Below are 13603 nucleotides of genomic sequence, written 5' to 3' on the forward strand. Positions count from 1 at the left end.
TGCCAGCCAGATCTTTTTAATGAACAAAAATGTATGGTAGGAGAAAACAAGAATAACATCGAATGAAAGATTGGTCCATTTCAGGGGGTGGGGTTCCCAGTGCTGTTAGAGTATATTTAAATCAATTTGACAGCTAGATAGAGGATGGAGTCTGGAGAGGAGTATGCAGTGTCAACTGGAGAAGGGAAGGTAAGTCAATTCAGTGGTGATAGATGGGATAAGATACGTGGGGGAAATGCAAGAATATATTGCCTCTAAGGTGCTGTGAATTGACCACGATGATCAGTCCACTGTAATGTGATATTGTCTTCGCAGAGACATGTTCAACAGGTCGGTGAAGAGAACGGGAGGTCACACCGTGATATTGTCACGAAGGGGATGGCCTGGCAAATTACTTACGAAAGGGCATGTGGGAGTAGCAAAAAAAAGCTGGCATTCAATTTTATGGGGGGATATAATTGGCCTCCTGACAATCAACGAGAAATATTGGAACAGATATATGTTAAAGGGTTTCAACTCAAAAACGTCCACCATTCTTTATCTCCCACTGGGGCTACCTGATCCGCTGAGTTCCTGCAGGAGATTATATTTAGCTGCAGACATATGAACAATTTAAAGAGGGGTCTAAGAATACAACGGTCATAGAAATCGAGATTTCAACATTCCAAGTGTTAACTGGCATTGCCTCAGAGTGAAATTTTTCAAGAACTCGCTGGAGAAGCTTTTCATGGTATAACAGGAAACATACTCAAAGCGGGTAGAGCAAAGGCTGATTGGCAGGAAGCAGAGAGTCAGAATACAAAGGTCATATTCTGGTTAGTGGCAATTGGTCCACAGGGGTCAGTGTTAGGACCGCTTGTTGCTGTGAGTCTGGAATGAATGGCTTTGCGGCTGTTCGAAGATGGTGCGAAGGTAGGAGGAAGAGCAGAAAATGTGGAGGAAACGGGGAGTTCCGTCAGATTAGGATAAAAGGCAGGGAAGTGGCAAATTAAATCTAATGTCGGGAAGTGTACTGTCATGCAGTTTGGTAGAGCTGGACACAGCACTGCTCCCAAGGTTTCCACAGCCTGGTCCTGATGCCTTCGGATCCACACTGACTTCAAATGGTCTGTTAAAGGAACCGGCCGTGTTTCACTCTAAAATCCTGCAATTGCCAGTCTGTGCCAAAGATGGGAGGGAGAAGGCAATTGCGTGTAATACTATAGGCTCCGATCGCTCAGTGGTTAGAGAACTGGTCTTGTAAACCAGGGGTTGCGAGTTCGTTCCTCGCTGGGGTCTCATTTCTGTGAGGGACGCCTGACAAAGTGGTGACTCTCTGTCTTCCTTACGGTAGAGAAAGTTTAAAAAATTAATGTGTGTTACATTCTGTAATATTACGTGACAATAATGGAACCTTTATCTTTCTGTAATATTACATGAAAATCAAGAAATCGGGGAGTCTATTTTCTAAATGGGAAGAAGATTGAAAATCCCCAGATGGAAAGCGACCTGGGAGTCCTCGAGCGGGACAGACTGAAGGTAGATTTACAGGTTGAGTCGGTGGTGAAGAAGGCAAATGCAATGCTGGCATTCATTTCAAGAGGAATAGAATATCAGACCAGGGAAAGACTTGTCCAGTTAAATAACATGAATCTCAAACCACTGACCTGCTAATTGCCAGATATATTTCACAAGAGAGACACTTGGGATGGTCGAACCAATGTCAATTATTCGCTCTAAGGTTCATTCCTTTCATGAAAACTGAGATGAAAAGGAGGAACAATTTTTCCACAAGCCTAATTCCTTCAAGCGGAGCACGTTAATTTAAAAAAAAACTAGGATTGAAAACTGGACGAATAAACCCCCCCCCCCCGCCCATGATATGTCAAAGCCATAATTTACCAGCAGAAAGCTGCCAAATGTTCGGGAGCTGTGTTTCCTGTCTCACTTCGTGGAAAGGTTTCATGAAAATCCGCGGGCACTCATTTCTACTGACAACATTAGTATCAAATGAAATTCCAAACGGAGGGTATTTGGATCAAACTCAAAGGTAAACAATCTGAATGTTGGTAATTGTCACACCGTCGCGCTTCATGGTTCAATATCGTTGTATTCATCGTCAGGCGGTGACAAGGATCCTGAAAAGAGGAAGGCAGTGGCTCAGCACATGAAGATAAAGTAGCTACAAAAATAACAAACTGTGCGAAGTAAAATGCATGCGAATATCTGCACTTCCCCTAATTCTCGACACAACTTTACAACGACTTTTTAAAATAAAATGTTGCATAGGCCGGAAACCGAAAACAAGAAACGAATTTTATGGATCAGATCAACACCCGACAGCAGAAGCAGTAACTCATGAAGGAGCACGAGCTTCAAGGTCAACCCTGTCTCTCCCGACACGTACTTCCTGATCTGCCAATAAAATGCGTTCTCACTTCAACTTCTTCGATAGTGAAAATTATTATTTGTAAAAGTGAAGTCGAATTTATTGATTTCCTGCCCATCCCATAAGATTGTATTTTTTTAAATCATTATTCATTTTATTCAGAATCTCGTCGATACCAGCGAATCCAAACGTATTCCTTATTTCCCATCGATTTTCTCCACGCAGGACGATCCTTGACATTGAACCGCTCTCAACTTGCTGGTGAAACTGTTGCCCAAGTGATGTTCTACCCGATTATGTGGGATTTTTGTCCCGCGACTATGGAACAATAGCAATGTAATTCTTTCACAGGATGGCAGGAGACTGAGAGGGAACCTGTTGTGGTAATACTGCCATGCATCTGAAGCTCTTGTCACAGCTGGAGTAATATTCCTGAAAAACCCTGTAGATTTTTCGCTTCAATATTATACAGTGATTGAGGAATGTGGAGGAATGTTTTAAACAGTTTGACTGTTTTGTGGTTGTAAGGTTCTTGGGACTGATTATAAGCCAATAACTCACATGTTCTAATAGGAATATCGTAGAATAGAACTTCTAAAAACTTACCTGCCAATAGTTCATCTTTATGCTCAAGCCAATCATTGCCCACATAATATTCCACTTTATTCATTGAACTGGCAGAATGTGAATCTACTGACCAAACAAAACATTAAAGTAAAAGAGTGTATTAAATTGAAAGATAATTTATCTCTCCAGACTAATTATAATTACCGAATCCATCCTCCGACGCCTGAATGTCTATGTCCTCATACAGCGGCCCAGGAAATCCAGTCGTGGACTGCTGTTGTTTGCTGCGGCCTGAAATAGCAGAAGGGTGAAATATGAGGCGAACACAAACTCTTTCTCCCCACTATCACCTCCGACTATCTCTTCCCTCTACTATCACTCCCCCTCTATCACACCCCACTATTTCCTTACAATCTCCTCGTCCCCCCACTTTCTCCTCCCACTATCTCCACCCACTATCTCTCATCCACTATCTCCTCTCACTATCTCTTCCCTTCACTATCTCTCCCCACTATCCTCCACTATCTATCCCCCACTATATCTTATCCCCACATGTCTACTTCACTATCTCCCCTATTATCTATTCCCACTCTCTCTCCCCACTATATCCCCCTCCATCTCCCCTACTTTCTCTCCCCCACTATCTCCACCCGCACTATCACTCTCTCTTTCTTTCTGAATCCAGCACCTTCATGCGTTTATAGGTTGCTTATATTGCGATCGTCAATCGATTACACGCGCGCTTGGGGAACCCTGGAGCTGTCCTGATGTGGTTGTTTTTGCTGAATGCATTAGCTGGAATCGCCTGGGGCGCTTTCAAGGCAGAATCCCATCCCGTTTCTAGACTCCGGCTGGACATGAACATAAAGTTACTCTTTTCTGATAGCAGCCAATCTTCCATGCGCAGCAACATGGAATCTCATCCCCATAATGTTTCCTTTTTCACAATAACATGCGCAGTGCTTTCCTGGGTTTTATTTGTTCGTCTATCTGAGCGAGCAGACGATGGAAAACAATTCATTGGATACACCGAACATCCAAACGGCGTCAACGTTACCGAGTTCACTTTCTAGAGGACATCACTTGAGTATGATCTGGATTCACAAGCTACATCGACACACTTACCCCTGCATCCCCGACTATCGACTATTCGAGATGGTTTCTGGGATCTCAGCTTGTTTGAATGAATGGAGAAGACGGGCGCTAATTTGATTCAATACTTACTCGCCAGGGTTCATGACAATTTATTAACTTACCATTCTGGATGTTCCTTATTAAATCTCTGACCAGGTAAAATGAAACGGCGACCAGAAGACAGCCAAGAACGCAGGGAATAATGTAAATGGTTGTTTTGACATAACTGAAAGGAGCCGTGTGCAGCGGATAACCTGAAATGCCGACAATAAACACGTTGGAACATTGGCCTTCCTTGAATTAAACCCCGCATCCCGTCTTTGGCTCTGCCAGAAATACTCAGGCCTATGCTGGGTCAACGTTCCATCCGATTGAAGAACTTTCCACGTTGATTCTGGTCATTTTAAGTTAAATTTGAGTCCCATTTAGATTGCTACATGCCTAATATATTTTCTGGATGGAAATCTCACTTGGCTTATTTTTTTTTTCTTCGGGGTGACGTTTTCAAGACAGACGACAACAAAGTCGTGGGAAACACAAATATGACACAAAACGCCAACAGAACAATTCAGGAAACTCCAGCCCAATTACTATGACCTTTCAGAACATACGTAGAGGGGGGAAGGGGTGGGGACACGGGGAGATGGAGGAATGAGAAGAGGGTAGAGACGGGGCGCCTGCAGCTGGTCACTGGAGGAACCAAATGGACAATTAAATTCAAGAGATAGACGGGGATGCGCGTTGTGTTCTTGAAGGGTTTACGGGATAAATACGAGACGAGGTACTGGGAGAAGTGCCTCGGACGATAGGAAGGTGTAGAGCACAGACCAGAACATATCAGGCCGACGTCCTCCTTGTGTCCACAGTCATGACGACCGAAAGCAGGAAATTGGCAATCCCACAGGAGGAGTTCGCTCCCTTTGCATTTCACCTCGTCCATCCAAATAGTGCCGTTTCCTTGGGCGAACAACATCCCAGCGGGAGTCACGACTGGTTCTCCACAGTTTAATTGTCGACACACGACTTCAGCATCCTGACTATCCCACGAGTCGTCGCACACGGTTCCCCACGTCCCATTGACGAAAACATCAACTCTTCCGGAGCACTGATCAAACCCCGCCACGAGCCGCAGGTCTGAAACAACAAATCCATGTGCAAACCTGAGAAATGTAATTTCTCCTGGACCGTTTGGAACATAGAAAATAGAGCAGGACGACACAGGACAGGCCCTCCATCGAAACCTACCCCGCCTCGGAATCAGAATCGGAATTTATTGGCATGAACAAGTCATGAAATTCGGGGTTTTGCAGCAGCTTCACCGTTTAACCATCTAACAACATTACTATAAATAACAATAACAGTGGACGAAAAGTCAGGCCAGGTCTTTGGTTCATTGGTTGTTCAGGAATCTGATGGCAGCGGGGAAGAAGGTGTCCTTGTGCCGCTGAGCGCTCGTCTTTGGGATCCTGTACCTTTCCCCTTGGCAGCAGAGTGAAAAGGGCGTGGCCTGGGTGGTGGGGGGTCTTTGAGGATAGAGGCTGCTTTGTTAAGACACTGCCTCATGTCAAGATCCTCACAGGCTGAATTAACAACCCTCTGGAGTTTATTCTTGTGCTAAGAGTTGGAGCCTCCATAATAAACAGTGATGCGACCAGCCATTATACTCTCTACAGTCCATCTGTAGACGTTTAGGAGTCTTCCGGTGACATACCAAATCTCCTCAGACACCTCACAAAGTCTAGGCGCTGGCGAGGCTTCTTTGTGATTACATCAACATGGAGGCTCCAGGACAGATCCTCGGAGATGTTGACACCCAAGAATGTGAAGTATTGTCCCTCTCCACTACTGAGCCCTCGATAAGGATTGGGTCTGTTCCCTTCACACCAATAACACTCTATTTTATTATTGCATCCACGTGGTTCTCTAAATTCTTTTAAATTTCACTGTTGTACCACACTCCACCACCACCCCTGGCAATGCATCCCAGGCACTTGGATGTTACCCTCTGAGTAACCAAATTACCCTCTGAAGTCTCCCCGAAACTTCCCTCCTTTTACACGTGTCCTCTGGTGTTTCCTACACTCACCCCAGAAATGGGCGTTGGCTGTTCGCCCTCTCTATGCATCTCCTATTTTTGTAGACCTGTATGAAGTTTGTTTATTACTTTGTTTTTTAACCAGTTTCAGCCTAATCCCATTGTGCCACAGTGTGCAAAGCAGCGTGGCCAACGATCTGGGAATCGAATTGTTGCAGGTTACAAGACGGATGCCCGTATGTTCAGCAGACCATAACGGCTCACTTGCAGAGTGCTGAAGCTTAGTGCGGCCTAAAGATGGGATCGATGCTGTTTGGAGATCAATGATATCCAGTTTTATAGAGTACGCTATAAGCATGTCCTACCACGCTAAAAAAAAATGATCACACAAAATGGCAGATGCTGCAGAATGGGTGCATTTAACCATTCTCCCTTTTTGTAGTTAGATTTGATTACATCTGTTGGACAATTGAAAGACATTCTGATTGTGTCTGACGCCTGACTCCATCCCTGACAACATCCAAACAAGGCGATCCGGCCCCTCAATCGGCAACAGTTCATTACTGAAGGCCATTGTCCCATCATTGCTTCTTCCAAAGTACCGGATTGTGGTATAGGTTTCCCTTTATTGTACCTAAAGTTGTTCTCGCTCATAGTACATAAAGCAACCAAGCATCTGATAGTCTGGATTATTTCTGAGATTGTAAATGAAGAAAATGCATTCTTTTGTCAAAGAGGTGGATGGAAAGAGTCATTAAAGCGGGTCGCTGAATACATGACATGTTTTGTTCATAATGAACATATCAGATATTACCAGCATCTTTTGGAATTTGATGGACGATGCTCTCCTTGCCGATGCCTTCATCCTGACTTTTAGTTGGTTTTGATTCTGCAAAACAAATTCCACCCATCATTTTTATGGAATATTCCAGATGCCAAGTGTCTTTGTTTATGGATGATTTACCTGAACAAGTGACCCCGACATCCTCTCGATGGTTGCAGTTATGTTGTCCCCAGGGTGAAGATGGGCATTGCCATAAGAGGGTGTCGTCCAAGCGACATTTCACTTCATCGAACCAGATCGGACCAGACCCCTCACCAAATGCCGCGTTGATATTCACCTTTGTTGCTGAGCCGCAGTTGAGCTGCATGCAAACCACTTTTGCATTTACCATATTAAAGGAATCGGAGCAAACAGTCCCCCAAATATTATTATGGAAAACTTCAAGTCTGCCCTGGCAAGGATTCGTTCCATTCACCAACCTAATCGCCATGTAGTCTAAAGAAAAATGAAAAAGGGTATTCACTTTAATTTGGAATTATTCACCGACTAAAAAGAAAATCCCCATCATGGTATAATGAAACCGATTTTAAAAAGTTAATTTACTTAGAAGGTGCGAATCGTCAAGACATTCAATGTATTTAATTTTAAAAGAGGAAGGAGCATTTGTATACAAGTATTTCAAGGTGGAAGGTCCCGCCGCGCCAACTAGTGTCGTGTATGTTGCGGATACCATGAAGACCTGACAATAACATTCCAGCAGGAACGTGATTCATTGAACCAAGGAGAATCTCGGCATATTCACTCATAATCTTCTTCCACAATTATTAAACTGTTAACACTTTTGTTACCGTTTTAACATTCAATTAACAAATATATTACATTCGCTGATTGTCGTGACCAGAACTCGCCATCACAATGTAAAGACTGTGAATGTCTGAAGTTAATTCTCACCAGAACAGATGACTCCAGCATCTTCTTTATGAATGCAGTCGTTCTCGCCCCGTGGTCTCGCCAAACATTGCCACAATGCCGAATCATTCGCCGAACAGTTCACGTCGTCCATCCAGATAGGACCTGAACCTTGACCAAACCAACTGGAGACGGTGGCGTTTACAGCTGACCCACAATTCAGTTCTTTGCAGATAACAAGCGCATCTGTTAAATCCCAAGAATCATCGCACACAGTTCCCCAGGTTCCGTTGTAATAAAGTTCTACCCTTCCGGCACAACGATTCCCACCGTCCATCAGTCTTATGGGACTATGATCTGCGGCATAGAAGTATAACAGTGTCTGGAACAAGTCTGTCCGACTTTTGCAATTGACTTGGCTCCACTGATAACCTTTGTTTGTCTGTGTGTGTGTTTGCATTTACATGCACACACATACTCACATACTCACACACACACTCACACACAAACACACACACACACTCACACACAAACACACACACATACACACACACAAACACACACACAAACACACACACATACACACACACAAACACACACACACACTCACACACAAACACACACACACAAACACACACACACACACAAACACACACACATACACACACATACACACACAAACACACACTCACACAAACACACACACAAAAACACACACACAAACACACACATACAAACATACTCACACACACAAACACGCACACACACAAACACACTCACACACACACAAACACACTCACACACACACAAACACACTCACACACACACAAACACACACACACACACACACACACACACACACACACACACACACACACACACACAAACACACACACACAAACACACACACACTCACACACTCTGAAGTAACAAGAAGTTCTTACCAGAACAAAACACGCCAACATCATCACCTAATGATAAGCCCTTTGGTTGAGTAAACGTACAGTTCCAGATGCTAGGTTCACTTCCAGTGCAGTTGACGTTATTCATTAACACTGATCCTTTGCCAATTCCATATATCGAGGAGTTGTAAACATTTATTGCAGAACCACAGTTCAGTTGCCTGCACACCACGTCTGCATCTTTGAAGTCCCACAGATCGTCAGTTACTCTGCCCCAAACACCACCATTGTACACTTCCACTCTGCCATCACAAACACCCGCTCCATCAACCAGTCGCAACTGCCAACGATCAGCTGTAAATATAATCCGGTGAAAAATGTCATTCATTATTTCACTGAAAAATGTCATGGAAAAAATGAGCAAGTCCTCCCACTGGCGAATCTAATGTGGGTAAAATTAATGAAGTTAGAACCTTTTGCAGATATGCAAATTGATTGATTTTGGAAAGAAAAAGAGTAAAAGGTTAAATTGTCCAATTTAGGTGAATAGAATGAAGGATTCCTACTGTGTGGAAACTGATCCTTCAACTTGCTCACGCCAATCTAACGTCCCCCCCCCCACACTAGTCCCACCTGCCTGCCGTTGTCCAAATCCCTCCAAATAAATATCCTGTCTGTGCATTTTTAGCATAAATCCTGCATCAACCAACACTGAAATTTCTTAAGTAATTTATTTACCTTTTTAAACCAAACATGAAATCAACAACAATAAAAAGAATATTTCAAATACAGAAATGGTCTCGTGATCCCCGATACATGATGATTATAATCCCTCATCCCACCCCACCCCCGACCCTCCCAAAGACAGGAAAAGAAGAAATCCCAAGGAAAAAAGAAGGTGAAGGTAAAAGAAAGATGGAGCAAAAGAAAGAATGAAAGACTGAGAGAAAAAAAATAAAGAGAAAGAAAGAAAGAAAGAAAGGAAGGAAGGAAGAAAGAAAGACAGGCAGAAAGAAAGAAAGAAAGGAAGGAAGGAAGGAAGGAAGGAAGGAAGGAGGAATTGTCGGGAATCGTTGTGTACTCCACAGGCTTCAATTTTCTATGATTTACCTAGATCTCGAGGGGACGTTGACTCAGGTGTTGAGGAAGGGGAGGGGGCGAGGAGATCTAAAGATTTGCACCCACATTTGGTAAATATGACTGTCATATTTTTAAAAACATGACATGCTTGTTTCTTAGGTTATAGGTCATCTGCTGAAGGGGATAGTTATAGTCCATCAATTTCCCCCTCCCCCCCCCCCCCCATTTAATTATAAACGGATCCATTTTCCCACTCGGTCTCGCTGCTCGAGCTAATCAAGAACCTATCCATCTCTACTTTAAATACACCCAATGTCCTGGCCTCCACACCACCTGTGGCAACACATTCCACAGTTTAACCATCCTGTGGCTTAAGAAATTCCTCACCATCTCTGTACTTTCTATTTACATCAACCCTGTCCATGCCTATCATCATTCGAAATGTTTCAGTAAGACCAACCCCCCCCCCCAACCACCCCCTCCCCCCCCCCCCATCATTCCCATAAATTCTAAGGAGTACAGGCCAATATCTGTCAAAAGCTTCTCGTATAACCCTTTCATTTTCGGAATCAGCCTTGTGAATCTCCTCTGAACCCTCTTCAACGGTAGCACATCCTTTCTGAAGGGCCCAAGACTGCTCACAATGCCGGTGCCATTTCTGTCGACACATCCCTGCTCTAATATTCTATTCCTCTTGAAATGAATGCTAGCCTTGCATCTGCTTCTTCACCACCAACGCAATCTGCAAGTTTTCCTTCAGGCTGTATCCTGCACGAGAATTCCCTGCCTTCATCTCAGATTTCTAGCTTCTGAAGTTTAATGCTGTTCCCTTTTCCGAACCTCAGTGAGGGCAAATTAAAGAACAATAAATATTCTGAAACCAAAGCCACGGAGCACCCGAGATAATTGAGCAAACTACGCACACAAGGTTGGCGCAGCGGTTAGCGCAACGCTGTTAAGCGCCAACGATGGGACATGGGTTCGATCCCCTGCTGTCTGCAAAGAGTTTTTACGTTCTCCCCGTGTCTGCCTGAGTTTGCCCCGGTGTCGCGGTTTCCTCCCATCCTTCAAAAACGTTCTGGGAGTTGTGTTAATTGGGAGGCACGGGCTCGGGGCCGATATGGCTGGTACCGAGTTGTATGTATAATTGCTTTAAAAATATATATAAATTCACCCGTAGCCACCACAGTGCTCTAATATATACGAGAAAGAACAGATTCATGCTCCAGCATTAATTAGTGCAAGAAAATTCTTGCCATTTTGAGCAGACCCAATATTGAAGAGAAAATCACCTACCGGAGCAAAGAACGCCGGCGTCGTTTCTGTGTGTGCACGGATGGTCTGTCCATGACGCAATGTGGCAGTCACTCAAACGCTTTTCATTGCCGCGACATTCATAGACGTCGTTCCAGTTCGTGCCATTTCCCTCGCCAAAGAATGCTCCTCCAGGCGCTGATAACGCCACTCCACAGCGGAGATTATTGCAGACGACAGACGCATCCTGTAAATCCCAAAACGCATCGCAGATTGTTCCCCAGATTTCTCCCCGCAATATCTCCACTCTACCTGAACACGCGTCGTTCCCACCGACTAATCGTGGACCTTTTTGACCTTTGAAACAAAAGTAATGAAAACAAAACATGAGCTGGGTTCTTGTCCATTTGGAAAATCATTCCTTCCTCAGCCAGAAAAAAAAAGACATTTCCAGCAGGAGGAACAGTGTATTAGATTCCTAACTGAAGGACTAACCCCCATGTTTCACCCACACTTGGTCAAAGTCAAAGATAGGTCCCAGAAGCCTCACTGCCGCCACGATCCTTTCCCTATTCGCTATAAAGTGGTGACTATTGGGTCGATGTTATTTTGCTTTCTTGGACGCTGTCTCATCCCTCCGGAAACTCTTGTCCCGCAGCCCTGCAGAAATATTTTCATTGGAATGAAGCGGTTGGCTAATTACATCCTCTCATGGACATTGGGAAGTTCATAATAATGATGGAACTTACCAACGCCGTTTGCATATTGAAGTTTGAATTCATGAAGCCAGGAATGTCCGGCACAGATTAAAGAACAAAAGCTCCGCGTGAAGGAGTTGCGAATGCAGAGAGAGAATATAAATGTGAAATGATCAGATATCACGCTTCGAATGTTTGAAATCTGAAGGATAATTGCTGGAAATATTCAACAAATTCTAATTGAGACGAAGACTGTTGTAACGCACCCAGACACAATACTGTTCCTCCAACATAAGCCGATGTTCATTGAACAACCTGTGTTCCATAAAAGACCGCGGAGCATACAAATAAAATTAAGAATGTAACCACGTAGGAAAGCAAGTTAGCCCAGCACACCGGGGTTTACAGAAAATGGGCGAATTCTAAAACGAATCTCTTGGATTATCCTCACATAACAATGATTTGATGCGAGGATAATTTCAACCAGAGGAAAGAAGGTGATTTTAACAGATCTATTTTTTTTTCCACGACTAACAAAGAGCCTGCCCGCAGAAGTGGCGGAAGGGGGCTCAATTTTAACCTTTAGATGAAGGGATATGGAGTGGGTGCGGGTCAGTGGAACGAGCCAGAATAATATTTCGGCACAGTGTTGAAGGGCCGAAGGACGAGTTTCCGCGCTGTGGTGTACTATAATAATATGGTCATTGCTTTGCTTTGAATTGTGTTCAGGCAGGATGTACCTCTTGACTTACAAATGTGAATGTCTGGCCAGTTGATCAACTGAGCAATTTAGGGGTAGGCCGGATGGTTGATGTAGATTGCTTCTTTTGCGATTTAATAGTTTTATCTGTAGTGACGTTGCAGTGTAAGGACCAAACGTTTCGACATGAATTCATTGTTGGGATTGTGTGTTGATGAGATGAGTCTCGACGTATGAAGGAAAGGTGAACCTACCTGAGCAAATGATGCTCACAGAACTTCTGCGCGTGCAATTGTGGTCATGTCTTTGCGTCGTCGTTGCGCAATCCGAGATCATGCTCTCATTGCCTTCACATTCATAGGAATCTTTCCACATCGGACCACTGCCCTCCCCAAAATATGCCCCTCCGATCACGGATATCACGTCGCCACATTTCAAGGCTGTGCACACCACACGTGCGTCCAATAAGTCCCAGTGTGAATCACACATCGTGCCCCAGGTCTCTCCATGCTGAATTTCTAGTCTTCCGGAGCATCTGTCGGAGCCGTCAACCAGCCTGGGCTTTCTATGTCCTGCCAAATATATATTAGCAGAAATTAAAATGTCTCCCTGCTGCAACGATTAGGCTCAAAGGAGAATCAATGACATTTATCGACGGGAAATATCTGTCGAGTTCAAGCCGAGTATGATTGTATAGAGAGCATCATTAATCAATTACTCAATTGATCCATCGATCGATCAACCAATTCTTTCATGCTTGCTCTTTTTTTAAAACACCGATGACCATGCTATGCAACTTTCCACAAAAAAAAAAATTATTCCCCTGAACGGGGATAAGATTCTGCCGATTCGCTCTACGTTTTACAGCCCTTTTCCTGAAATTCTTCAGATATGAAGAGAAAAATCGGTCGTCTGTACGACACCAACGTAAAAGACCACGAGATTCGTTGATCCAACAATTACAACGTATGAAGATAAACTTATTCACATTTCAACTTTACTGCCCCTAGCCAGAAATGATTGGAATCGATTAAAATATCCTTCAATCGGTGTGCACAGGCATTTAATAGTTAATCAAACAATTAAATCCCCACGGAAACCAGCTCTCGTGTATGAAGTTCCTCTTCCAGAGAAATGACCACCTTGTCCCATTCGCATCACTGTTTCCCCCA

At 43.9% G+C, this 13603-nt stretch overlaps 1 protein-coding gene across 10 annotated transcripts in view; it reads right to left on the reverse strand.

Moving 5' to 3' along the window:
• The window catches only part of LOC138742762 (scavenger receptor cysteine-rich domain-containing protein DMBT1-like), a 43452-nt gene continuing 29849 nt past the window's right edge, over nt 1-13603 (reverse strand). For 6 of the 10 annotated variants that reach the window (XM_069897625.1, XM_069897622.1, XM_069897624.1 and 3 more), the window contains 11 exons: nt 12686-13003; nt 11076-11390; nt 8742-9053; nt 7840-8154; nt 7069-7383; nt 6919-6993; nt 4898-5203; nt 4192-4323; nt 3140-3226; nt 2975-3061; nt 1-2117 (listed from right to left, as the gene is read on the reverse strand). In XM_069897625.1, coding sequence (XP_069753726.1) covers nt 2071-2117; nt 2975-3061; nt 3140-3226; nt 4192-4323; nt 4898-5203; nt 6919-6993; nt 7069-7383; nt 7840-8154; nt 8742-9053; nt 11076-11390; nt 12686-13003 — 2309 coding nt within the window. In that variant the 3' untranslated portion in view covers nt 1-2070. The remainder of the gene's footprint in view (nt 2118-2974; nt 3062-3139; nt 3227-4191; nt 4324-4897; nt 5204-6918; nt 6994-7068; nt 7384-7839; nt 8155-8741; nt 9054-11075; nt 11391-12685; nt 13004-13603) is intronic. The other 4 variants (XM_069897621.1, XM_069897618.1, XM_069897627.1 and 1 more) reach the window with 4 other exon arrangements.

The sequence above is a fragment of the Narcine bancroftii genome, chromosome 9 (assembly GCF_036971445.1).
Source record: "Narcine bancroftii isolate sNarBan1 chromosome 9, sNarBan1.hap1, whole genome shotgun sequence".
In the NCBI taxonomy this organism is placed as follows: domain Eukaryota; kingdom Metazoa; phylum Chordata; class Chondrichthyes; order Torpediniformes; family Narcinidae; genus Narcine; species Narcine bancroftii.